The 24,563-nt window shown below is 43.8% G+C and overlaps 1 protein-coding gene across 1 annotated transcript in view; it reads right to left on the bottom strand.

Moving 5' to 3' along the window:
- The window catches only part of LOC144802665 (cytosolic carboxypeptidase 6-like), a 689,851-nt gene that overhangs the window by 454,324 nt on the left and 210,964 nt on the right, over positions 1–24,563 (bottom strand). Inside the window, exon 3 of the mRNA XM_078671825.1 lies at positions 15,926–16,040. Within this exon, the coding sequence (XP_078527951.1) occupies positions 15,926–16,040 (115 nt within the window). The remainder of the gene's footprint in view (positions 1–15,925; positions 16,041–24,563) is intronic.

Here is a 24,563-nt window from a genome sequence, read left to right as displayed (position 1 = left end):
ACCGCAAGACTGGGTCTCGCCTCTTCCTTTTCGTTTTGGCGGGAATGCTGAAATAAGGTTGAAACTTACCGAATATATATATATATATATATATATATACTCTCCACTCCTGTGTTTACACGATGATAAACAGGCGTTGACACCGTGGGGTCTCATTCAGGAACAAGTTTTATTATTTATCCCAAGTGCAAAGTTCGACGCGTTTCGACGGATGAGACCGTCTTGCTCACAACAAAGAATTCAGGTAAGTGAGTGCTTTTTAAACAATTCAGAGTGCTCATTGGTCTGTGTGGCGGCATCATTATTGCCATAGCAACCATTTCACCATGGCCACTGAAGAGTTACAACTTTACATGCAACACTTAAAACCGCGCTGCACATTGCATTCACATTAGGCGCAAGACAATAATAAAGAAAACATATTCAACAACAATTCAATTACATTGTATCAAAGTATAATCTTTTTTCAACTAAGGTTCAGCGCTTGTGAAACTCGTGAAATTGCCACCTTCATCATTCACGGTGACTCAGCGCGGTATGTGGTAGGTCATTGTTTATATATTTGGTCATGTGTGTATAAAATTGTACACATATTATCTATATACATAGGTACCAATCTTTACTGTAGGCTAAGTAACTACCCTAGCGTTACATCTCACATATGCCATATGCTAAGGAGGGAACCGGCTTAAGGGTCTAGTGCCCCATATTCCTGCCCAAATAATCTACTGGTACACAGCCCCTCCATCTATTTAGCATATTCCAGATTGTTATATTGTTATATATATATATGTATTTAACTTATTTATTTATTCATTTTAAAGTTATTTAAGTATGTTTAAGTTAATTATATTTATTATTTCATTAATTTTTAATTAATTTATAGCATTTAAAAAAATTAGATATTTTGACTAACTATATTTTTTACATCGATATTTTTGATTCGATATTTTTGTACTTACCTGTTTGGAGATAGGAGTTCGATATTTTTGTATTCTATATTTTTACCTCGATATTCTTGTAGTTCTATATTTTTTACATCGATATTGTTTCAGTGATCCCACTGTGGGTGAGTCCCAACTTATGACGCTCTCCCGCAGTAAAAGCTCAACAAAGAGGTGCTCAAAAAATGAAAAATATGAGTTGCTCAGAGTGTCAGAACCACCTTCTAACAGTTTCCCAGTCGGGGGGCGGTTGTCGGCCCTGCATGTGCAACATGTGTGCTAATGTACTAATGTAACTCTCTACAAAAAACAGAAACCCAGAACTAGGGGAAGTGCAAACCAAGTTTGAGGAGATGCTATGCACACCTCTCATGACTCCACAATCCCGAAAGCTTCCCATGCATATGGCCTAACCACTCCTTGTGCAGCATTGGGCAGCAGGGTAGCTAGAGGGGGAAAGATCAGCTTGTCTAGAGTAAAAAGGAAACTTTCGGGAACTATGGGGAAATAATGGAGTCTTGGGGTTCTGAAGTTGCAAGAGGGAGCTGAAACGTTGAGGTGCAAGAGGCACATTCAGGATGAAGGAGGGAGATGTAGGGTGCTTGTGGTGCTGAAGGGCGTGCATGCATACTGGAAGCATTTACGTGGCACACAAAGGGGTGATACTATGTAATTGAGGGACCTCAGGATGGTCTGGTTGCAGGCTGACGCATGGTACAATGGGGAAAATTAGGGTTTCAACAGGGTGCTCCAGGGTGTGGATGGAGTGCATAGGGCCTGCTTTGTAACAGGGACGTAGAAGCACATATATGATATCGCACATGGAAATAAGTGGAAGACGCACAGTGCAGGATGGAATTGCTCTGCCAAGGCAGGAGAAACCTGGTGCAGAAGGAAGTCTTCTACTGGACAACAGAGGTGCAGGATGAAAGGTGCAGACACGAATGATCTTACCCGTCCATATACTCTTTCAGTGCACAACTGCCGAAGCAAAGAAAAAAGTAGTGCTAAGAATAATTCCCAGACACGTGTTGGGCCCTTGGGAAGGGTGCCCTACAACGTTTTAATAAGCAGGCAGTGCTCAGCCTGCATGGGATACACCTTCTCATTTACAGTGATGGACTCTCACATGCCACCCCCTAACCCCCTCAACTAAAGGCACAAATGTTCTTAACATAGACATTGACGTATTTAAGACAATGTGTGGATTCACTGCTCCTGGCTAGTAAAAAAGGCATGCACATTCCAAACAAACATTGTGGGTGTAATTCCATTTTTCAATTTATCAATCATTCAATTTATCATACAATGCTGTTATTTGCTTTACTTAGTTTGGGGGATATCATTTATATCACCTATGGATGTATATGTAATTAACAACCAACATGTAGTGTGGTTCTTTAGCCTTTGCTTTACCATGAGAGTGATTTTTTACAAGCTTCCACAAACACCCGCAGGGGTCCATAGCTGTCCCTTTTCAGCATAAGATTTGTAGTATGTCCCATCTCCACAGTCCATTTTACTTTGAATTATATTCCCTTGCATGTTTACTTGCCAAATGGCATTTATAATCGATAAATTAAGCATCAGAATGCATGACAATGTAAGCGTCCAGTCATGCTTAGATAAGCATCTAAATTACAGACCCCAGCACTAGTCTTCCAAAATGTATGTGTTTAAGATGAGAAGTAACTTGTTCCAAAGTCATAAAGGTGGTCAGATGTCAAGCTTCAGGTTCATTAACTACTAGGGCCTTTGGTACTGCCCCTTCTGAGTCTGGTTACAAAGAGACTACAACAGTATACAGCAACTACGAGTCAATACAGTGCAGCCTTCATTCCTGGCTTAGCAGGGTGGTCACATAGAAAAAGGAATGTTCTTCCTAGGTTGTTGAATTTGTTTCAGACACTCTGGTGCCAGTTCCCAAACAGGATCTGGCAAAACATCAAACAACTTGTTATTGTCTTTATTTAGGACAATATATTTGAAGTGACAAGAAACCCAAAATATCGAGGAATCTAATGCGAGCTAAAAAGAAAAGGCGGGGTCTTAGGTTTACAAACATAGAACACTATTTTCAGGCAGCACAAAACCCTGGCATCATATGGAATGTGTGCTTCTTTGATTAAACAAATGTAACCAGGTCCCGCTTTAGATAATGTGACAGTGATCATACGTCCACGTATGGAAATTTGGGATGAATTGTCGAAGGGTTGTAAGACTGAATGTCGACACCAACAATATTGTGGTGCGAGAATATCGAGGACAAAATATTGTGGGACAAAATATCGAATGGTAAGTGTGTATAGGGAAGTGTAGGTTCACTTTTAGTAATGCCACATTTATTTACCTTTAAGATATTTGTATCACCTAGGTACATATATGTGGAGTTAGGTACAGAAAATCTGGACTGACTAACCTGTCAATATTTTATTATCCATAGTCTGTCCTTGATATTGTGTGCCATCGAAATTGTAGTTTCAATATCCAGAGGCAGACCCTGTCGAAGGACTTCATGGCTTTCACTTTTCCATCCACATTCACCTCTATCCATCACAACCCAGAATTTGAGCCAGTTGTGACAAGGGACCATTTTGTGAAACGGAAGGCGGAAGCCTACTCAAATTTGATAAATCTCTTTCCTCTGGGGGAAATTAAAACAGTTGATTCGTGAAAAGGCATTTCTCTTTTGGTAAATTGGAAATACTTCATTAGTAGCAACTCTCTTGTGACACTAGAGGCCAGGCGTAGAGATTTGATACCTTTTAAAATCTTTGTACATCATGGGTATCAACCAGGGGTTTTATCAGTAATATATATTCAGTATTGGCTTCTATATGAAACACTCCAAGGTGAGCCCTTTATGAATACATGGAAGAACTTTGGAGAAAACTATGGGCCTCATTTAAATGTTGTCCGATAGTCCACAGTTTCGCCATGGGGATGCAGTAAATTACTCCGTCCGCATGACAGAGGGACCACCCACCAAATTTATAAATGACTGCCGAGCAGGCGGTCATTTATAAAGTACTGGCAGTGACCGCCATTACAAGGGTTCCTGTCAATGCATCTCACTGTTTGGTGCAGGGCTACTTCTCCAATGGTTGGGGCTCAATAGTTGGTTTTTACTGTCACTCACTACTAGAATTTGCCTGGTGGTGATGGCCAGTAAAACAAGCATTTGCAATGCCATTGGTCTTGCCTTTTGGACCATATAAGTATGAAGCGATGTCGCATATTACTGCAGCATTGCCTCGCTCATTACTGCAAAGTATTTAGCAATGTTGCATAATACTGCAACATAGCCCCGCTCATTACTACAACAGTGTGCTCCAAGCACATGATGGTGCTGGGGGAGGAGGTCGGTTTCACTAGCATGCACAGTGTGGCCGGCACTCAACCCATGTAGCAATCTTCATTGTTAATATGTTTGCGTGGGGTTTTAGAGGCATAATATCAAGGACCGGTGTTAAAATTATCGCTGTTTTATCGGCAGGAAACTGCCGATAAAACGGCGATAATGGGCTTGATAATACGCCCTTGTTTATTCCCATAGAAGCCCATGTTCTGATGTTAACCGATAAAACGGCGATAATTTTAACACCGGTCCTTGATAATATGCCCCTTAATTTCCATCCCAACCTAAAGGCAGGATGACTGGGATAGTAAGTAAGAGAAGGGGGTTTGGCAAGGGGGAGAAGGAGCACGAGGAAGAGCAACAGAAAGAGAGGCTGGGTTGTGGGGCAAAGACACTTGATAGCGAGACAGAACAAGGGGCAGAAGAGAAAGAGAGCAAAACGGGGGTGGTGAGATGTTTGTAGGGTGACCAGATTTTGAAAAGTAAAAACCGGGACAGAACAGGCATAAAAGTGGGACTAAATCCTTTCACCTTACTTTTATGTCTGGCCTAGCCTGATACACCGGAACTACAGACGTACACCCGTCCATCTCCACAACAGTGTTCAAAAAGACAGCACTGCGCTGATTAATAAACAATAAAGCAACAATCACAGTAAAAGCAGTGTTCGCAGCGCTTCCTTGTCATCTCATCTCTGAGCTCTTTACCTCGACTCAAGCCATGACCTCCGAGTTCAGAGTCATTTCATAAAGCAGTAGTACGTAGGGGGAGAGCTGCTGAAGTCATAACTGCGCAGAGCCTCTCACACCTCCTTCCTGTGAGCATAAAGTGTTCGGAACGGCCCGTGTAAGCCAGCGCCCCATCTCATGTGCCCTCGAGTTACCTTGTCTCGGGAGACCCCGGGCAGTAACTCTGCAGAGGTGCCCTAGCAGCCTCCTTGTAAGAGCCAAGGTGCCCACTGGTCTGTGTACAGACCTGCCTGCCACAGAGTGCTCTGGAGCGGCTGCAAAGCACAAGGAAAGAGAAGCACGTTCCATGACAATATTTTCAGTCTGTCGTATTTTAAAGTGCTAACTTTCCAGAGCGATGGAAGCTCCGCATCGTGAGATGTATGATCCTTGGAATTTGGAATTTAAAAACATTTGTAGAGCGCAGCGTTCACCATACGGTTTCTTGGCGCTATAGTAGTGGGACCAGCAACTGAGGGTAGAGTAACCAGGCGCAAAAGAGAATGGACAGGTTACAAGGGAAAAGCCTGTTGAAACAGGAACGTTTTTAAATCTTTGCGGAAAGATGAATATTGTGTGGCCAAGCACAGGTGATCAGGGAGGGAGTTCCAGAAAGTGGGAGCCAAGGTTGAAAAATTGGTTCCACCCCACTTTTTACGCTTGAAGCGTGGAATTTGCAGGAGGGACTTAGAGGAGGAGCGGAGCTCTCTGATCGGGACATAATCGTGGATCAGAGAGGAAATAAAAGCGGGGGCAGTGCCCTGGCGAGCCTGAAATACCATGCAGCCAGTTTTAAAAAGGGAGCGTTCTTTGACAGGGAGCCAATGAAGCTCCTTTAGGAGGGGTGTAGAATGGTGAAAGCGGGGGAGACCATACACCAACCGGGCCGCTTGGTTCTGGATCATCTGGAGCTTCCGCAGGCTGTATGCAGGGATGCCGTTGTATATGGCATTGGCATAGTCCAGCCGCGAAATCACCAGTGCGGACATGATCAGCTTAAGTGCTTGGGGGGAAAAGAAACGGGAGACAGTGCGAATGGTTCGAAGAGTGAGGAAACAGGAGGAGACAACTGAACTGATTTGTGAGTGGAGAGTAAGTTGGTTATTCATTTTAACACCCAGGGTTTTAACTGTAGAAGAAGGAGTGGGGGAGGTACCAAAAGAGGAAGGCCAGAAAAGAGAATTCCAGGGACTGGAAGAACCACCAGTGAGAACCAACTCGGTTTTGTCCGGGTTCAGTTTGAGATGGTTGTGGTTCATCCAGTCCCTGATGAAAATCATAATAGATTGGAAATTTAAGATAGAAAGGGGTGAAGAAGAAAGATTGAAGATGAGCTGGAGGTCATCCGCGTAATTGTACACGGTGACCTCCAGCTGCTGGAGAGCAAAGATTAAAGGAAAAATATAGAGGTTAAACAGTAAGGGAGAAAGAGAAGAACCCTGGGGAACACCACACGTGACTTGTAGAGGTGTAGTAGTGAAATCCCCCAGCCGAACCGCCTGGGTGCGGTCCCTCAGGAAGGAGGAGATCCAGACCAGGGCTGAGCCCTCTATCCCCGCCGCCCTGACGTGTCAAAGGCGGCGGAGAGATCGAGGAGCACCAGCGCCTGACGATTGTCGTGATCCATACCCTCCCTGAGGTTGTCCAGGACCGACACCACAACCGGTTCGGTAGAGTGCCTGGGACGGAAGCCTTGTTGCATTCAGCCTGCTTTTAAATGACTCCCTGACCCACCAACCACGGGACAATGCTGGCTTCTTGTGGGACGAAGGACAGTGCAGTTGCTTTAAGATAAAGCAACTAATTTGCACGTAGCGCGGCGGCTAGCCATAACACGGGGAGAGAATGTTTTTAAAAGAAAAAGCCCAGCATCTATTATTGGTGCAGGGCTTTCGTCTTGAAATTAGGGTGTGTTGGTAAGTGGGAGGGTTGTATCAGCTGCGAATAAAACAAAACAAAAGCGCGAGGTAGGGCGGATTTAGTAAGAGGGAAGTTGTAATAGCTGCAAATAAAAAAATATTTGCAATGCAATAGGTTTTGCATTTAAATGCAAGACCTATGGCATTGCAAACAAGTAGCCGCGATTGTCCCGGGTGCTTAGAAAGTGAAAGCGCACATGGCGCTGAATCTAAGCAGAGCATGTAGTGCTGGCAGGAAGAGAAACTCAATCAAGAAAATAGTGATTACAGACTAAATAACAGGTATGGAGTAACAACCGAAGTAAAGGGGCCAGTAGCCATGGGAGGCTACAATTGAAGACAATGCAGTACTAAAAAGCCTATTAACCAATCAGAAGCCTGCATTTATGAAGGACAAGGCACAAGCCAATGACAAATATGAGCAGAGAGTGGGCGGGGCTTCTCTTCTATATTCAACTATAGCAGCTCGCCAGAGCAGCGCATGCACGCTGAGTGAGGTTCCACCTAAAAAAATGGCTACAAGTCCACCCATTCTGATTTAGGTTGAGCTATTGCGGTGACGGTGTAGTCACCGTTGTAGCAAAACCTAATGTCTGCCTGCAATTAAATTGATCAGGTGGACTATTATGTTCCCGATGTCTCTACTCCATCACCGTTGTGACAGTATACAAATTGCTGACATATAAATCAGGCCCTATGTCAAAATAACAATGGCAGAAATTCTCAAAGGACATCCCGCAGATCACTTGCAGCATGCAAAACTGAGAGACTCCACACAAACTAATCTATATTTGATTTATGACTCCAATAGGGCTGAAAGAGATGGCAAATGTTGGAAGCAATGTGGCATGGGTGGAGATGAACTGCGTGTATGGTGGTTTTGACCATTGTTGCAAACATATTGGAAAGAAGTGTTGAATCATATCAGTGGATAGTGATACTCAATTGATATCCAACACCAAATGCCACGTATCTCCCATTGCTAGACTTATATCTGTTGACATCAATGAAATGACACTAAACATGGAATTCTTACAGTTACTATGTTACTGGCAGTGAGGCAGGCTATATATGCTTTTCCACCGTCGGTGATTGACTGGTCGAGGAGACGCTGGATGATAATCGCAATGGAAAAGTTGGCCCTGATTCTCAGAAGTGAACAAGAACAGTTTTGCACTATTGCAAACACCTTATAGATTACTCACAAAGTGGATCTACACCCTTGTCGTCTACTAGGACAATATGGCACTCTTAAAATGAAGAGAAACATTTTTGCACAGGTCACTTAAAATGGCAAGAGATTACAAGGTATTGTTCAAGGTATATTGTTTTATACTGCCTGAGCAAACGAGTGGACTTGGATGTTAACCATCTTTTTTTTAAGTTGAGCGTCAAATGATCGATGCTGCGCAGTGGACCAGCCAATCCTGGTGCTGCATGCAGCGCCAGGATTGGCTAGGGGGGCATATTTGCTGCTCGCCCCGTCGCCCTCTGTAAACCCCGGGGGCTGCGGCCGGGTAAACCAGCACCCTCCGGTCACGCTGTGTAAGGGAACGTTCAACTGTGCGCATGCTCGGGCAAGTTTTACACCAACTTGCACTTGCGCACTACGGTCTGGTCTGGTCTGGTCTGCTGCAGCCTGAGGGTGTGGTCATGAACTGAGTGACTGTCACTCAAGCTGCAGCAGGCTGAGGCCACCCCCCTGCCACTCCGAAATCGCTGGGTGTGTCCCGGCGGTCAGGCGGATGATTGCAGTTTAAATTATATGGGGGGATTGCTACTAAATTAATGCTTAATGCGCAATGCAATGACGCCGACGGTGGGTCCATGTGACTGGTGGGGCTACGCCCCTACGCCCCAATGGATGCACCGCGGCTGATGCTGAGGCTTTAAAGGTTCCTCTGTTTATTTGTTGGGAACAAAGTGTGCTATTCTGTAATGTCAGCGCACATGGTTGATTTATGGCAGCCTCTGTTAATCTCAGCAGAGGTTTTGCCATTGTAAAGGGGTTATAGGGATAGGTTTATTTTAAAAACGAAACTGTTTCTACCTTCATTTACCTAAAAATTGCTCAGTCAATAGCACCTCGATGTTTTCATTAGTTTTATATTTGTATTTATTGGGAAATACAGTACTTGTTGATTGGATTTACCAATAAACAAATTGCTGTCAGGTTCTCCAAGTGAGCATATGTGAATTTGTGTAATTTCTGTCGCTCTCACTATTGGTTTTTCACAAAATATATTAACACAAAAAAGGCTCTTACGGTGCAGTCGCAGGTATGTTTTATCTCCCCCAACCAAGCCTATGATCTACCAGTCTACCATTAACATCAAACACATGGTTAACTATTCTTACAGGCATTTGGTGATGCTATTAGCAAAGAGGAATGGGAGTTCAGCTGCTCCATGACCAGACATCTGACGGCTAACTGTAATCTACGCATAATTCACTTTAAATACTTACAACAGCTGTACTACACACCCCTTCAATTGCACAGGTATGGTCTGGGAGAGCTGGCTAGCTGCAAATGATGTGGGACACATGAGGCTGATTTACGCCATCTTGCTTGGGATTGTTTTAGGGTCAATGAATTTTGGACACTGGTTACACAAGCCTTAACAATTATGGTGTCGGAGAAAGTGGACTGCTCCCCTCGTATCTGTTTGCTAGGGCTGGTGAAGTGCTTAAAACCAGAGAATAGGCGACTGGTGCTGATTGCATTATTACTAGAAAAGAGGAAAGTAGTCAAACATGGGACAGTAAACAGGTACCGAAATATAAAATCTGGATACAAGACTTGGTGTTCTGCAGAGATCAATTGGGATACTATGGTGAAGAACTCCCTGCACCCTCTAGGCCCAAAGATGTTTGGTCACCTCTAACTGCCTATTTATTGTCTGGCTCTCAAGATGTCACCGGAGGTCTGAGTACATCCTAAGAACATTATTAGTGTAATGTATGAAAATGTGGGTTAATATATGGGACTGGATGTACGAAGTTATGCTGTAAACCAATGAACCTGTTGTCACATGGGGGGTAATGTTGCGTGCACTACGCATACGGTGAATGTTATTCTGGAAATGCAAAAATATATATATTTTTTTTTTACTATTCTTGCAGACACAGTGACGTATGGCCTTTTAACACTGGCTGCTTCACCCTAACTGGTTGTTTATAAGTGACAAAACATATAGGTAATAGACATTGTAATTTACAACACCAATAGCTCTAACTCTCGCAAATGAGAGACCTATTGCATTGCAAATGCTTGTTTTACTTTCTCTTCAATCCGATGGGGAGGGTGGGGGGCTCTTCTTTACACAATGAAATTGTGTTAAGTCATCGGGGGCACTTTGAGATGCTGCAAGTGCAGGTTGGCCTATTCTTTAAGAATAGTAAAAGGCTATAAAATGAGCCACAGACATAACACTTAATTTTTATCCAAAACGTGCATTTTCAATTTTTTACTTTCAGCTAAATCAGCATTGCCATAATGAAGCAAGGATACACCCTGATATATACCGTGGCCAGCGGTAAACAACCTTTACAACGCAACTTTTACATCGCAGAGCCTTTACAACACAACCATTACAACGCAAACTATTACAACGCATTGCTCTGGGGGCGCTCTAGGGTAGGGAATAGGTTAATTTACTATCCAATAACCTTCCCTAGTGTCCACGGGGACTGGAGTTGGAATAGTAAAATAAACTATTCACTATCCAGCACCCCAAAGCACTATGCGTTGTAATTGACTGATTGTAATACTTGCGTTGTAAAGGCATGCGATGTAAAAGCATGCGTTGTAATGTCATACATCCGCGGCCAGCGTATCTCAATAATGGTGGCAACAAAACGTGACGCATCGAGCTGCTTCCAGTGGAGGGTTGCATTTCCTTGGACACCCCAATATGTTGACTATGTGCATTTATGCATAACTTCTTCCACGTGTAAAAAACCCAAAACCCTTAATAACCTATGGATTGCCCAGACCACAAATGGGATCTTGGCCCTCCATTCTGGACAGGGAAAGAGTTCCTGGAGTCCCTCTCCAACTCACTCTCCTTTGATGTCTGACAGTTGCTAGGAAGGTATCTTGCAAAAATAAGCATTGAATCAGCCTCACTCTTGGGTATGACCAAAAGAAATAAATAAATCTTCTCCACTTGGATGAGCCATTAATCAACTGTTCAACCTCCATAGGAAACCCCCCCCACACACCTGCAGCTCTTTTATGGGTTGCATTGTGACATGACAATTACAAAAAAAGTCGAAGTTTAGCTATAAATAGAAACTGCAAATGTAGACATAGAAAATGGATGTTATTTGTGTTGTTTGTTTACTCACAGAGCATGCAATCGCAATCTACTTCTTGGTAAGGGCAAATGTGTTGCTCACCTTTGTAATTGAGTGCAAAAGGGGCCACAAATTCAAACCCATGTTCCGGGCAAACATTGCATGCGGCATGCAGTCTGACCCTTGACCCCCATTGCCCCCTAACCCCTCATAGCCCGTTCCTTTCTTTTCATTTCATTTTCACCTTCCTTCACATTTTCCAACAAAAAGTGATTAATTTCTCTGATGAAAGATCTGTTATTGTCAAAAACAACACAGATGGACTTCACCTTACAGTTTGAATACCATCATCTGTCATCTCTCTTACCGCATGGTGATGATCATTGTAAACCTTTGGCGACACAGCAATGGGAGGGACAAACTGGTAGTGAACAACTTACTGCGATTAAAGTTTGACTATAGGGAGTTGTTCTCACTCCCCCGCCAGTTTGCGTGTTGCATTACAAAAAACTTGGTTCCCCACGGAAATCATCCCAACATATTTGTAGGGAGTATTCCTTGAAAAGGGTTGCCTATTCCCTGCTCCAGGACCAAGGAGGTACGGGTAGTACCCATGGGATCTTTTTTTCCTTGTGAGGTCCTGAAGAAAGCCGGGGTAATGATTAATTGAATCTTTTTTTGGCTGAAACAGGTCAACATTTGTTTGCAGAGTGGAGGGGTAGGTGATTCATTAAAGTTTACCATACCTTCATCCACTGGTCAAATTTTTGACCTCTTCCTTTGCGCAGGGAGTCCATAGTTAAAGTTAGATTGAGGACATCCTTTGATCCAGTTTTATATAACTATTTCTGCACCTTTAGTCACATTTTGATCCCATTCTATGTACTTTCTTTTTGTGCTGAATTGTCTTCCCCCTCCCCATTGCTCCACCTCCATCGTTGGCTAGCGCGGATGTGTGTCAGCAGCCCTATGATAAAGCATGACACAGCTTGCTGTGTTTGAGGGCAGTTTTAGACACCTGGTTATCTTCCCCGGGTCCTTAATAGATTACAGCAATCTAGTTTCACAAGCCCTACTTCTCTGTTGTGTGTTTATGCCTTTATAGTAGGTCGAAGTGGGACATATATTCCTCATAACCCTTCCTTTCTTTTTGTGTGGTAAAAAAATTTCAAAAACAACACAGACGGACTTCACCTCGTAGTTTGAATACCACCACCTGCCTGTCCATCCATCTCTCTTATCGCATGGTGATAATCATGGTACACCTTTACTTAAACCTTCTGCACTCCAGCTCTCTTGATATTATTCATATAATCCTCGGATTTAGCAAATTTGTCCTTCATTCTCTATGAATTCAGCCAACGGGCTGTAACTTTGAACATTACTCTCCTGTCCTGAAGAAACTCAAATCCCACATTTGGGAAATGGCTAGCCGCTGAGAAGCCCACAACATGGAGAGCTTGACTTCCTTAAATAGGATTCTGCTACTCAGAGGTGTCTGGATACATTATTTCAGGACCCTGTTGATATATTCAATTTAGCCACAATATTATTGTGGGGCGTGTAATACTTCTCTGCTTCAATAATTCCTGCATTTCTCCTGGAACAAATTGCACCCATATAATGCTTGTTTTTTCTGATAGGTTTTTATAATGCTCTACATGTGCACGCAGTTTGCAAGGTTATCCATTGGTGCCTGGAGGCCCCATGCACCGTCTGACATCTTCATCTGCTCTTAACTGTTTAGCCATCAGCTCTTTGCATTCTGGGAATTTTAAGCCCATATCTATCACTATAAAAGTAAATCCCAGATCTCTCAAGCAAACTATTGACTGCAAGGCTGCAGGGAATGTCAACTGATGAAATCTACAACAAGCATCTGTCAGGGTCCTTGTGCTGATAAAACAGGTCGCAGGGGAACATACTTACTTTGGATTAACTCCTCTGCTAAGCCACACCTGATCAATAATCAGCATCTCTAGGCTTCTTTCATGTCCATGGGCATACCCAATTTATTATCAAGACTCCAAATTATTCAACAAAGACTACTCCCTAGCAACCTTACAAATAACGAATGTATTGTAAATGGTAGTAAGTTCTTGATCATTCTGAAATTCAATATTCACCAGTGTTTGCCAATGCTCGGTACTGGCACTTATTTCTAAACACCTGCACTCACTACCACATGGTGGTGGTGTCTGCCTTATTATTTTCAGTAGAGCATGTTGGACTTGGCCCATTCTGCAGTGTTATCCACAGCCTTTTTGCCTTCCTCATTTTATTTTTGATGAATTCATTTTTGTTGGCCTTAGGACTCTGTGCACTTTACTGCTGCTAACCAGTGCTAAAGTGCTTGTGCTCTCTCCTCTAAACATGGAAAAGTTGGCTTTTATTAAATTGGCACATTTAATTTATGTGTAAGACCCTAGTAAAGTGGTACTTCATATACTCAGGGCCTGTACATTAAATGCTACTATTGGACCTGCAGCACTGATTGTGCCACCCACTTAAGTAGCCCACTGAACATGTCTCAGGCCTGCTATTGCAGCATGTGTGTGTAGTTTTAAATTGCCATTTCAACCTGGCAAAAACTTTGGAAAGCCCCAAATCTTCCTTTTAATACATGTAAGTCCATCCCTGGGTCGGCCCTGAACAGCCCAGGGGGCAGGGTGCACTGTATTTAAAAAGTATGACATGCACTTTTAAGTTTTACGTGTCCTGGTGCTGAACAACTCCTAAATTCATTTTTCACCTATCCAAGGCCTACCTCTCCCATATGAAAACATTGGAGTAGCTTATTCAATTTAATAAGCTGTAACTTCCAATTGGAAGCAGGTAGGAATATCGAGTTTGATGCCTAAGGAATTGCAATTAAAAGCCCTCTTTAATGGTACAGTCAGATTTTTAATCACAATTCTGAAAATTCCACTTTTAGAAAAGTGGCATTTTCCTGTCCAAACCAATTGTTGCCTGTCGCCTGTTCCTGGTTCATATGACTAGATGTAATTAGCAGTTGGTCTTTGTTTATTGCTCCCAGACAGTAAGATACAGGGAAGCTAGTGGTTGGCAATATAGAGCACTCTGAGTTAACGAGGGGGAAGAAATGTCACCAACCACACCTGCACATCACATGGGCTCTGCCTGAGCACTCTCAAAAAGAGTTTGTCACCAGTCTTTTGTGATCCCCGACAAGTTGAGGCCAGGACAGGGAGGAAGATGTCTATCACCTCCAGGGGGATAAAACTTCAAGAGGCAATCCTCCACTTCAAAGTAGGCACCAGGTATAAATATTGGACCGCAGACTCTGACTTTTTAATACACTTTTGGAACTGTGAAAGTCTCTGCTAGTTAGAAGGACTGCTGTATTGCTGAAAGGACTGTCACTCTGTTGGACTGCTGACCTGAAGCACTTCTGTCCTGCTGTGGTGGCCTGCTGCCCTCCTGCCTGGGTAAGAAGGACTGGACCTGCAACCTGTACCCTGGACCACCAGAATTACGCCATGGGATAGTCTCTTATAAATCAGCACCTGGACTCTGCAACTGTGAGTTCTACCTGCCAAGTGGTGCCTCCCCAATCCTGGACCCTAAGAAGTGGGCCTGAAGGCTCTCTACCTGACTATCTGTCAATCCAGCAGAACCGACGGATCTCTTCTGCCGCACGGTTCAACCCCAAGCAGAACTGACGCATTGCCCCTGCTGCAAGGAGAGGAGTTTCCCAGGGCAAGAACTTTGCATTGTAGTCTTCATCTCTCTCTCTCTCTCTCTCTCTCTCTCTCTCTCTCTCGCTCTCTTAACCCTCTTCCCCTCCCCCAACATAGCCATCTCCTTCAACATAGCATTGCTCCCCCAACATAGCAGCCTTTCCTGGACTCTACCATTGTTATTATACAATCCACTTGCTCCCTCACAAACTATTGTGTGAAATTCTGACATTTAGATGTTACTGCTAAGACACATAAATTTACCACATATAGCTCTAACGCCTATTTAGGTCCTGAAAAGTACGTATAAAATCTCTACCTTTCCTGGGACCTCACTTCTATGTTTATCAAAATGTTGAACCACATGTCTAAAAGTTCCTTGGACATTATCTTGACATGGAACAACAGCCAAATGTTTCAAAGGCCTTAATATTTTGGACATCTAAACCCAAAGCACGAACCAACATTTGTTCTCCCCCTCAACACATTAAATTGCATCCCTTTAATATTTGAAAACTTAAAAAAACACGAGCAACGTGTTCGTGTTGTAGGGGTGGTCCAATTCACACTTCTAGTAACAGGTGTGTTTGACTTACAGTTTCCATACAACTGGCACGTTACAAATCTGGCCCCATTTAATAGATGACAGATGGACCCAAATTAGACACCCAAGTTGGACAGCTGTTATACATATAGGGCTGGATTTACAAACAGCCTCCGCAGTCGTGGTGTGGCGCCACACTGCAGTTTTGTATCGCGGAGATTCTGCCACGAGATCAGAGGCTCTTTGTGAATCGGGCCGCATAGACCTCTTATTCGTCAGAGGGTGTGAATGTACTCTCCTGTTTCTACAAAAGAAAAGTCGCATCAACAAGTTTGCTTCAGCATTGACACGTAGATTATTTAGCGTTGGTGTCCCCATTGCCTATAAAATAGATTTACATGGAACGTTTTTCAAAAATGAGGTATAACATACCTGTAGTTTCCGAGATAAACACCATCTGGGTTCAACATGGGTGCCACCTTGAAGACTAGATGATCCCTTAAGATCCTGGCAACCGGGTGATCGCTCACCAGAAAGTCTATGATACCTTTAAGAGGGAAACAATAACACATTTAATGCATCTGTGAAGAATAGTACAAGGCATTATCACACAGTAGGATGCTTGTGTCTGGACATACACTGGTCATTTTAGGATAATTTGGTATCATAAGGAAAAAATGTTATAGAAAGTTCTTAAAATTAACAAAGGGCTGAAAGAATGGAAAGAAACATACTTATTCTTGATGAATTACTAATTCATGTCAAGAAAATTGGAGAACTCTGCAAAACCACAAGCCACAGAAAGGGGAAGCACCAATTACAGCGGATATATCGCATCGCGCTGCCATTGCAACGCGGCTATTACATCGCGCCCGTCAACGCATCGCATGTCTTCAGGACGCATGCAAGTACATCGCAATAACATGTACATCGTGAACTATTACATCGTATTGCACAATTCAATGGATACATCGTGAACTATGAGCACCGCGTTAACGATTGCTATAAACAAGCGTATTAAACAAGCAGCAGAATTGTGTTGAAGCATGAGAATTGCGTAATTAAGCGGATTTGAAGGAAAAATGCAAATTAAACAAGCAGCAGAATTGAAAGGAGAATTGTGTTTATTTAATTAAACAAGCTGATTTGTGTCTACTTTATTAAATATTAACGTATTCAAGCACTTACTAACTAATTAGAATTGTGTTTATTTCATTCAATATTAACGTATTCAATCAGCATTCGTGAACTATGAGCAGCACAATTGTGTTTAAGCACCGCGTTAAGGATTGCAATACTGCAACAACAGATGGTCTGACGGACGTGAACTATTACATCGTATTGCACAATTGAATGGATACATCGTCAACTATGAGCATTATTTTATTGAATATTAGCATGAAAAGCAGATATTCAGCAATTACAGCGTCAGTAACTGCGCCAACAGGTGGTCTGACGGAAAGCTAGCCAGACTTTGGTGCTGTCAGACGAGGCTCGAGCCTCCTATCGTCCCATATATATTTTATTAATTCATAGCATGAAAAGCAGAATTGCGTATTCAAGCAAAAATGAAAAGCTGAATTGTGTTTAGTTTATTAAATATTAACTATGAGCAGCAGATTTGTGTTTAAGCACCGCGTTAACAATTGCAATATGCGATATTCAGAATTGTGTTTATAAAATGGGAAGCAGAAATGATTACAGCGTATGGAAGCAAAATTGAGAAGCAGAAATGTGTTATAACTAACACATCAGATTTAATAAACATCTGCTACATATATATGTAACAATTACAGTGTCAATAACTGCAACAACAAGTGGTCTGACGGAAAGCTAGCCAGACTTTGGTGCTGTCAGACGAGGTTCGAGCCTCCTATCATCCCTTCATGTGAAGAAGAGCATATATATTTTATAATTAACAAAAATATACATAAATGTGTTCAAATTCACATATCATAATTCATAAACATCTGCTAATGTTTACTTTTTTTTGCAAACCTACTATCAGCCACTCATATCAAGATAATATACTTCTTTTGGGTGGGTGGGCGGGATGGGTGGGTGCCTGGATGGATGCTTGGGTGGATGTGTGGCTGGGTGGATGGATGGGTGGGTGCCTGGATGGATGGGTGACTGGATGGATGGGTGGGTGCCTGGATGGATGGATGGGTGGGTGGGTGGGATGGGTGGATGGATGGGTGGGTGCCTGGATGGATGCATGGGTGGATGTGTGGGTGCCTGGATGGATGGATGGGTGGGTGCCTGGATGTGGAAACATTAGGCAGGAGGGCACACAAAAACGAGGGAAACAGAGGGCTGGGGTGCACGAAAAACGAAGGAAACATTAGGCAGGAGGGCACACAAAAACGAGGGAAACAGAGGGCTGGGGTGCACGAAAAACGAAGGAATTTGGATGTTTTGTGTTTTGGTGTGGTTGTCCTGTTAAATGAGTGTTGGGGGAAAGGTTTGCAGTAGCTCGTGTTGGGTATGTGGAATATATAATGGTGATTGTGAGGTGGGGAAGCAAAATGCTGGATGAATGTTATAGTACACATTGCAGTGTTTGTCAAAGCTCTGGTAGATAAAAGATCTGAGGTGGCAGTGGTTGCATTACAAACAATAATGTTTTTAAAACGTACATTCAAATTTCCTTAGGCTCCTGCTTGTAAATGTTACACAATTACTTTATTTTAACTGCAGTGCAGATAAAACAATGGGAATTTGTGGTTAACCAGAAAAATTATTAATGCAGCCCAACATATCCCTACTGAGAATGTGGGTCTTTGGTGGCGTGACTTGCACGCGCATGGTGGCGGTCGCATATGAGACGAGCTCCAGCGCCGTACCACCTGTGGGGAAATTATTCGTACTTCCTCCCCCATGGGCACCTGAACCCCAGTGTCTGGGAGGAGTGGTGGTGAAGCCTACCTCCCTGGATGATGGAAGGGCCCCCCTATACGAAGCAGCTCGGCCCGGCAGCCGGAGAGAATAGCCCATAGTGAGCAATGTTGAGCAGTGCAGGAAGTGTGTCCCCCACCCCCCTTTGTAAAGTGGACGGCGGGGAGCGTCGAGGCTGGTACCGAGGTCCTCCTAAGTTGGCTGCAACACCGAAGTACCAGCAGTGCTCACACTGCCCCGCACGGGGGATGCAGAACAGCAATCTCGGCACTCGTGCACTAGCTTAATATGTGTAAAGCTAAAGCGTGAGCTGGCGATAAAAAAAAAAAAAAAAAAAAGAGAGCAAATAAAAAATAAATGTTTGGCACAAATGGCTGCAGGCACGGCGGGCAACACAATATATACCCCCCACCGCCCGAACAACCCATTGGCTATAACGAATTTGAACGTGCGGGATAAACCATCGCGTTGTCATGTCGCGCGATGTAAGGTCGCCGATGTGACACGCGATCCTATTGCATGGCCGCATTTGCGTTGCAACATCGTGCGATGCTAAAATGGCCGATGTGACTGCAATTGCGATGTAGTGACGGCGATGTAAATTACCGCGATGCGATTAAGTGCGATGGATCGTCATACAACCCACAGAAAGCAACTTGCTAAACTGTTGCAAAAGAAATGGAGTCACTTGGCAACTATGACGTACGCATGTTTCCAAAAGAATCAATATAAACAACTTCACTTGCACAATGTTGCTATCGCACCTCCCTAGAACGGCATCTGGTAAGAGCATCTGTATTTTTAATTTTTCTTGAAAATGAATTAAACCAGCATTCAAGCAAAGACAGAAGCAAGATCAGGCTATCCTACCTTCTAGGCTGTGCCCCCTTGAGCTGATAAATCATTACAAACTAAATCGCATCGCCCTTTTAACCAGCAGGAGATGTATTAGGCAACCTCATTAGGCCGGGGTTAGGATTTTGGCAGAAACCGAGGCCCGTTTAATATCATTTACTTGGAGGCAGGCAAGGGAGTGCAACAGATGCCTCTGATTTATTTGTTGGTCCTGGTATTAAAATAACTGTTTGCCCGTAAACAGAAGGGTAATGATGCCAGTCACCCTCGTTAGCGGCTAATAATGGCCCAATTTGTCCACTAATTGACCTGCGCTAACGTGGAGGCGTTGCTGCGCATTTTTGGGGGGCAGGAAATAAACAAGGCCACTATAATGCTACCTTGGAGAGCGACTTCTAGAAATTGAGCTACTTATTGCTATAAATTCTCCCTTCACAGATGAGCAGATTAATTGGTTTGCCAATTAGGCAGCTATTAAGGAAAATAACGCCGTCGGTCTAGGCCGCATTTGCGTTGGGTCTTTTGTTCCCCTGTGGGTCACGTGCGTTGATCTTTGCTGACTCGCGCGCGCGCAGCCATCCAGCCAATAAAAAGTCCCGTTTCAAGAGATTCGCATCTCCGGGATGACTGGGGTGGGGAACTTGGAATCACGCAGGGGCAGAGCAGAGGACCGGGTGGCTCACCTCACCCTAAGAGAATGTCTCATCCTGTTTCATGTATAGTTCTCAAATAGCCCCTTGTCAGAGGCGTTTTAAGGCATGGGCAAAGTGGGCTCTGGCCCAGGCCCCCACCTGTCAAGGGCCCTCTCGTTAACCTTTCAGGACAGTTACATTGTCTAGAGTTATAAAATACACCGTTTGTTTACTCACTTTCTCTTTTTATTTGAGCCAGTTCAGGCTGCCCAGCCCCCCTGCCTGAGAGGTGGTGTGGGTTAAAGAAAATGCCAGCAAACCTTCTAACCTTTTAAAGTGCATAGGCCCAGCTCAGCTGCACAGGCTTTTGTCCTTATTCAGTATATGCCCCTTATTGTGCAGAAAAAACGGACATGGTGTAATCACTCTCTGGCTGCATAATTCCTGTGGAGCGGCTGCTAAGCAGTGCGAGTCTGAATATATGTCGCTCGCAGCACAAGCAGTGCAGTTCAGAGAAGCAACATCAGCACAGTGTACCCGAATGGTTCTGACAGACTAGCTATAGTGTAACACATAGATTGGGGGTAGAAGCCTTGGTCGGACCACTAGTCTTTCTGCTTTTCTGGCATGTAGGCCACTTGTCAAATATGCAGTGCAAAGCGGTATTATGTGCTCCCTTCATGATTGGACCATCCATGTGGAGCCGCTAGCCAGTGCGATCACAGGCTAGTGCCACTTGACGCAGAGTCCCTGTTAAATAAAAGCAACTAGGGTGCAGTAAACTTAAAAAAACACACTGTATGCACAGCCCCAAAAGGCAAGACATCAGTCCACTGCACCATATGCAGTTGCTTCAAGCTGCTAGTCTTTCTGGGCTCTAGTGCTGACTAGCCAGGGAGGCTGTTTGCTTCATGGCTGGGTCCGGATGTAGGCTGACCAAGGAAGAGCATTGCCAATGATCCAGCCATGTCACCAAGGGTGTGGGTGAATGAGCTGAAAATGGATAAAACATTATTTATTTATTTATTTATTTAGCGATTTCTAAAGCGCCTGGTGACCCAAGGGCATCCCCGCGCTGTGAGGGTTGTGATCCTGATGAGGGGGAGGGCGAGGGGAGAGATATTTAAGGGGGGATTCTATTTAACATTCAGAGCTGTTCTGAGCAGAGGGTCCCAAATAATAATAATAATTATTATTTTTAATTTTCTTTATTGAACATTTATCATGTATTTTAACATGGGTACATTGGCAGAATTATACATTTGTATCACATATATGCAACCAAACGTTTGCTGTTTCGAGTATCACGCAGTTCCACTTCCATATCTCCTTGTATAGTGTCAACATCTATCATATTTTATCATACAATTAAATGGATTCCTCAGTTCATGACCTGTATTAAATGCTTGTTCCCTGGTCACATATATGTCCCTCATTCTATTCTTGCATATGTTTTGTTCTGACCCCCCCACATTAAAGACATTATAAATAAAGTTTCATCCCTCCACCTTTTTTATGTGTATTACTTGCCTTCAAAGCAAACACAAGGAGATGATGGCCGGAGTGCTGAAACTTTTCAAACACTCACTCCCAGTCACAGATCTGGGTTGAATCCATCATCATTCTTTAGCTCACTCTGCCACCCCAGTTCAGACACAGCTACATGCAAATCAGTCTTGTCCCTGTGCCTCATGGGAACAGTCCAGCCCAAACAGCCAAACCATGTCTTCCCTGGACCGAAACAAGCATCCTGTGACCAGTTTCAGGCTGACAGCCCTCTTCAGCCAGACTAACTTGAATCCAGTGGCAAAGTGAGCAAGAGACCCACTTCTCGGCATACCCTGCCAACTTAGGGCGAACGAAGCAAACACAAGGAGATGATGGACGGGGTGCTGAAACTTTTCAGACACTCACCCCAAGTCACAGATCTGAGTTGAATTCATCATCATTCTTTAGCTCACTCTGCCACCCCAGTTCAGACACAGCTATATGCAAATCAGCCTTGACCCTGTGCCTCATGGGAACAGTCCAGCCGGAACTGCCAAGCCATGTCTTCCCTGGACCGGAAACAAGCATCCTGGGACCAGTTTCGGGGCAACAGCCCCCTTCAGCCAGGCTAGCTTGAATCCAATGGCAAAGTGAGCAAGGGACCTACGTCTGGGCATACCCTGGCAATTTAGTGCGAACAAAGCAAACACAAGGAGATGATGGACGGAGTGCTGAAACTTTATGAAAGTGTACCTCTCTGTCCTTGTCTTCACCCATCAAGTGTCCCATCTCATGCCCGTTATCTCCTCCCTCATCATGACTCTTGGTCACTCATAACTTCCATTGGGCGGGATAATAAGTATTCTTTAAGAGGGCCCCATATGTCTTTTGGACGTGAGGTAAGTGGAAGTAACTCTGCTTAAGCAAGTATTTGTTCCTGCCAAAATAAGAGATCCCTGATCCACTCCTTAAAATTAGGGGCCCTGTCTCGTCCTCACTTGCATGCCACTCGGCGCCTAGCCAGTAGAAGTCCAAGTGACGCATATTCTCGATATTCCACCTAAATGTGTTTGATATATCCTAGCAGGGCGACTATCGGAGACATTGGTTTAGGCTCAGATATCATCTGTGTCAATGCTGCAAACACTTGCTGTCAGTATTGGTTTACGCTACTGCAGCTCCAGGCCAGATGCAAAAAGTCGGCCCCTTCCACTCCACATCTTTCAAAACAAGCATTATCTCAGAGCTTATATTTATACATTTTGAGAGGAGTGTAATAAGTGCGATGTAGAAATTTAAAATGGATAATCCGTAGATGACTACTTGCAGCCACCTATTCTGTTTGTATGCAGCAATATTCCTATTGGGTTGGCTTTAACTATTTCTTGCGAGGCTCTTTTGGAAGGAAATAACTTTTATTGCTTCACTGCAAACTTCAGATCTGGTGAACATAGGTTGAAATCCTGACATTCACATTTGGTAAAATGTGACCTGGGGAAATGAACACCCTTCGTTTTCTCAGTTCACTTATCTGCCAAAAATTTTAGACACTTTGTAGAAAATCTGCCTATTCTGCATGTGACCCCATATTTTTCATCTTTTGCTGGACCCTATTTTTCCTGGTTTTAGAGCGCTTTGCACCCTACCTTATAACCAGGAGTAAAGTGCATGTGCTCCCCATATAAACATGGCTAAATTAGCTTATTCTCTAATTGGCATTTTCAACTTTGCCTGTAAGCCCCTAATTTATGTTATAGATAGTGCACCGGGGGCCTAGAAGTTGAAGGCCACTTGTGGCCTGCAGCACCTATTGTGTAGTAGCTGGCTAGCCCTTTTTGACAAGTTAAGGCCTCCCTTTTAAATATTAGTAAGTCAACCCTATGTAGGCAGGCCTAGCTGTCCTATGCAGAAAATCAGAGTTTATATTATAACACTATGGCTCTGCCTTGGGAATGGAACCAACTAGAAAAATACTTAAGCACATATTTTCAATAGTTATTAATAATCCAATTAGAAGGTGAAGTCCAATTTTAATAAATACTAAGGAAAAGTAACTTTAAAAAAGTTACCTACTCCCTGCCTGAAGTTCCAGGAGGTTAATTTGCGTTACTCTCCAGTAACTCCCCGGTTGTCCTCTGCTCAGGGAAAATAGTGTGAAAGAGGTATGAAATTCCTCCCAGGAGCACACAAGAAGCCAAGCTGAATGAGTAGAGATGACTCCTCTGAGTTCAATAGAATATGAAGGGTGGGGGCTGTGGACAATATGCTGAAAACACAGTATCATACTCTGCCTGACAGGTCTGTGGTGCCAGAAGTAACACGTTGGCACACTTGAAAGGGAGAAAAGAAGATGCCAGGGCAGTTCTTCCACATCTCCTTACCGTTTGCTGAAGGGCACAGCTTTTGTCCTACCACACTTCTGTCTCGGGTTTTGATGTGGTTACATTGCCTGCGACAAACTGGATTTTAGTGTTAGGTGTGGGAAGACCCTAATGATTACCATAGTACACAGGTGTGCCCAGGTTTAAGCCCCACCCATTGGTTGGTGCCTGGCATACATTAGGCACCCCAAGACACCTGAACAGACACTTCTGGACCTAGGCAAGAACAAAAGTAGACAGTACCTGCTGTCTGTGACCTGAGAGTAGATCTGAAGGACTGGCCAATCTTCACCTTGTACCTCAGAGAAAGATGTGGACTCCGAGGGGCAGTTGGCTAACCTCCTGTGTGGCTACAGGGACACAACAAGTTTCAAGAGGCCTTTTCCCTGGAGGGCCCGGCCGACCAGTAGCAATTGGACCTTGACTGGACCTTGGTGGTGCCCTTTGCTAGAGTGAGTCCTGGTCCCTAGTTTTTTACCCTGAGATTCCGGTAGGCCTAGAAGTGACCCTGAAGAGCTGCTAACCCTGGAAAGCTGTTACTTAAATGGTGATTGGTGTGTCTGACTCACGCTAAATCGCGGTCTGAAAACGTGCCTAGGTCCCGGTTTACCACAACCAAAGACTACCATGGGCACTTAGTGCTTTTTGGAGCTTTTTCTACTTAAGTCTTTTAAAATTCATATCTCTGTTTCTCCTTATTGGATTTTGGTTATTCTGGTGTCATTTTCGCTATCACATTCTATTCTATGGTCTTATTTGATGTAGGCATTTTGTAGCTTGGTGTTTTGACTTTATTACTGTTTTGGTACTGCATAA

Source organism: Lissotriton helveticus, chromosome 1_2 (assembly GCF_964261635.1).
Source record: "Lissotriton helveticus chromosome 1_2, aLisHel1.1, whole genome shotgun sequence".
Classification (NCBI taxonomy): domain Eukaryota; kingdom Metazoa; phylum Chordata; class Amphibia; order Caudata; family Salamandridae; genus Lissotriton; species Lissotriton helveticus.
The sequence above is the reverse complement of the archived record's forward strand: the minus strand, read 5'-3'. Positions and strand labels throughout refer to the sequence as shown.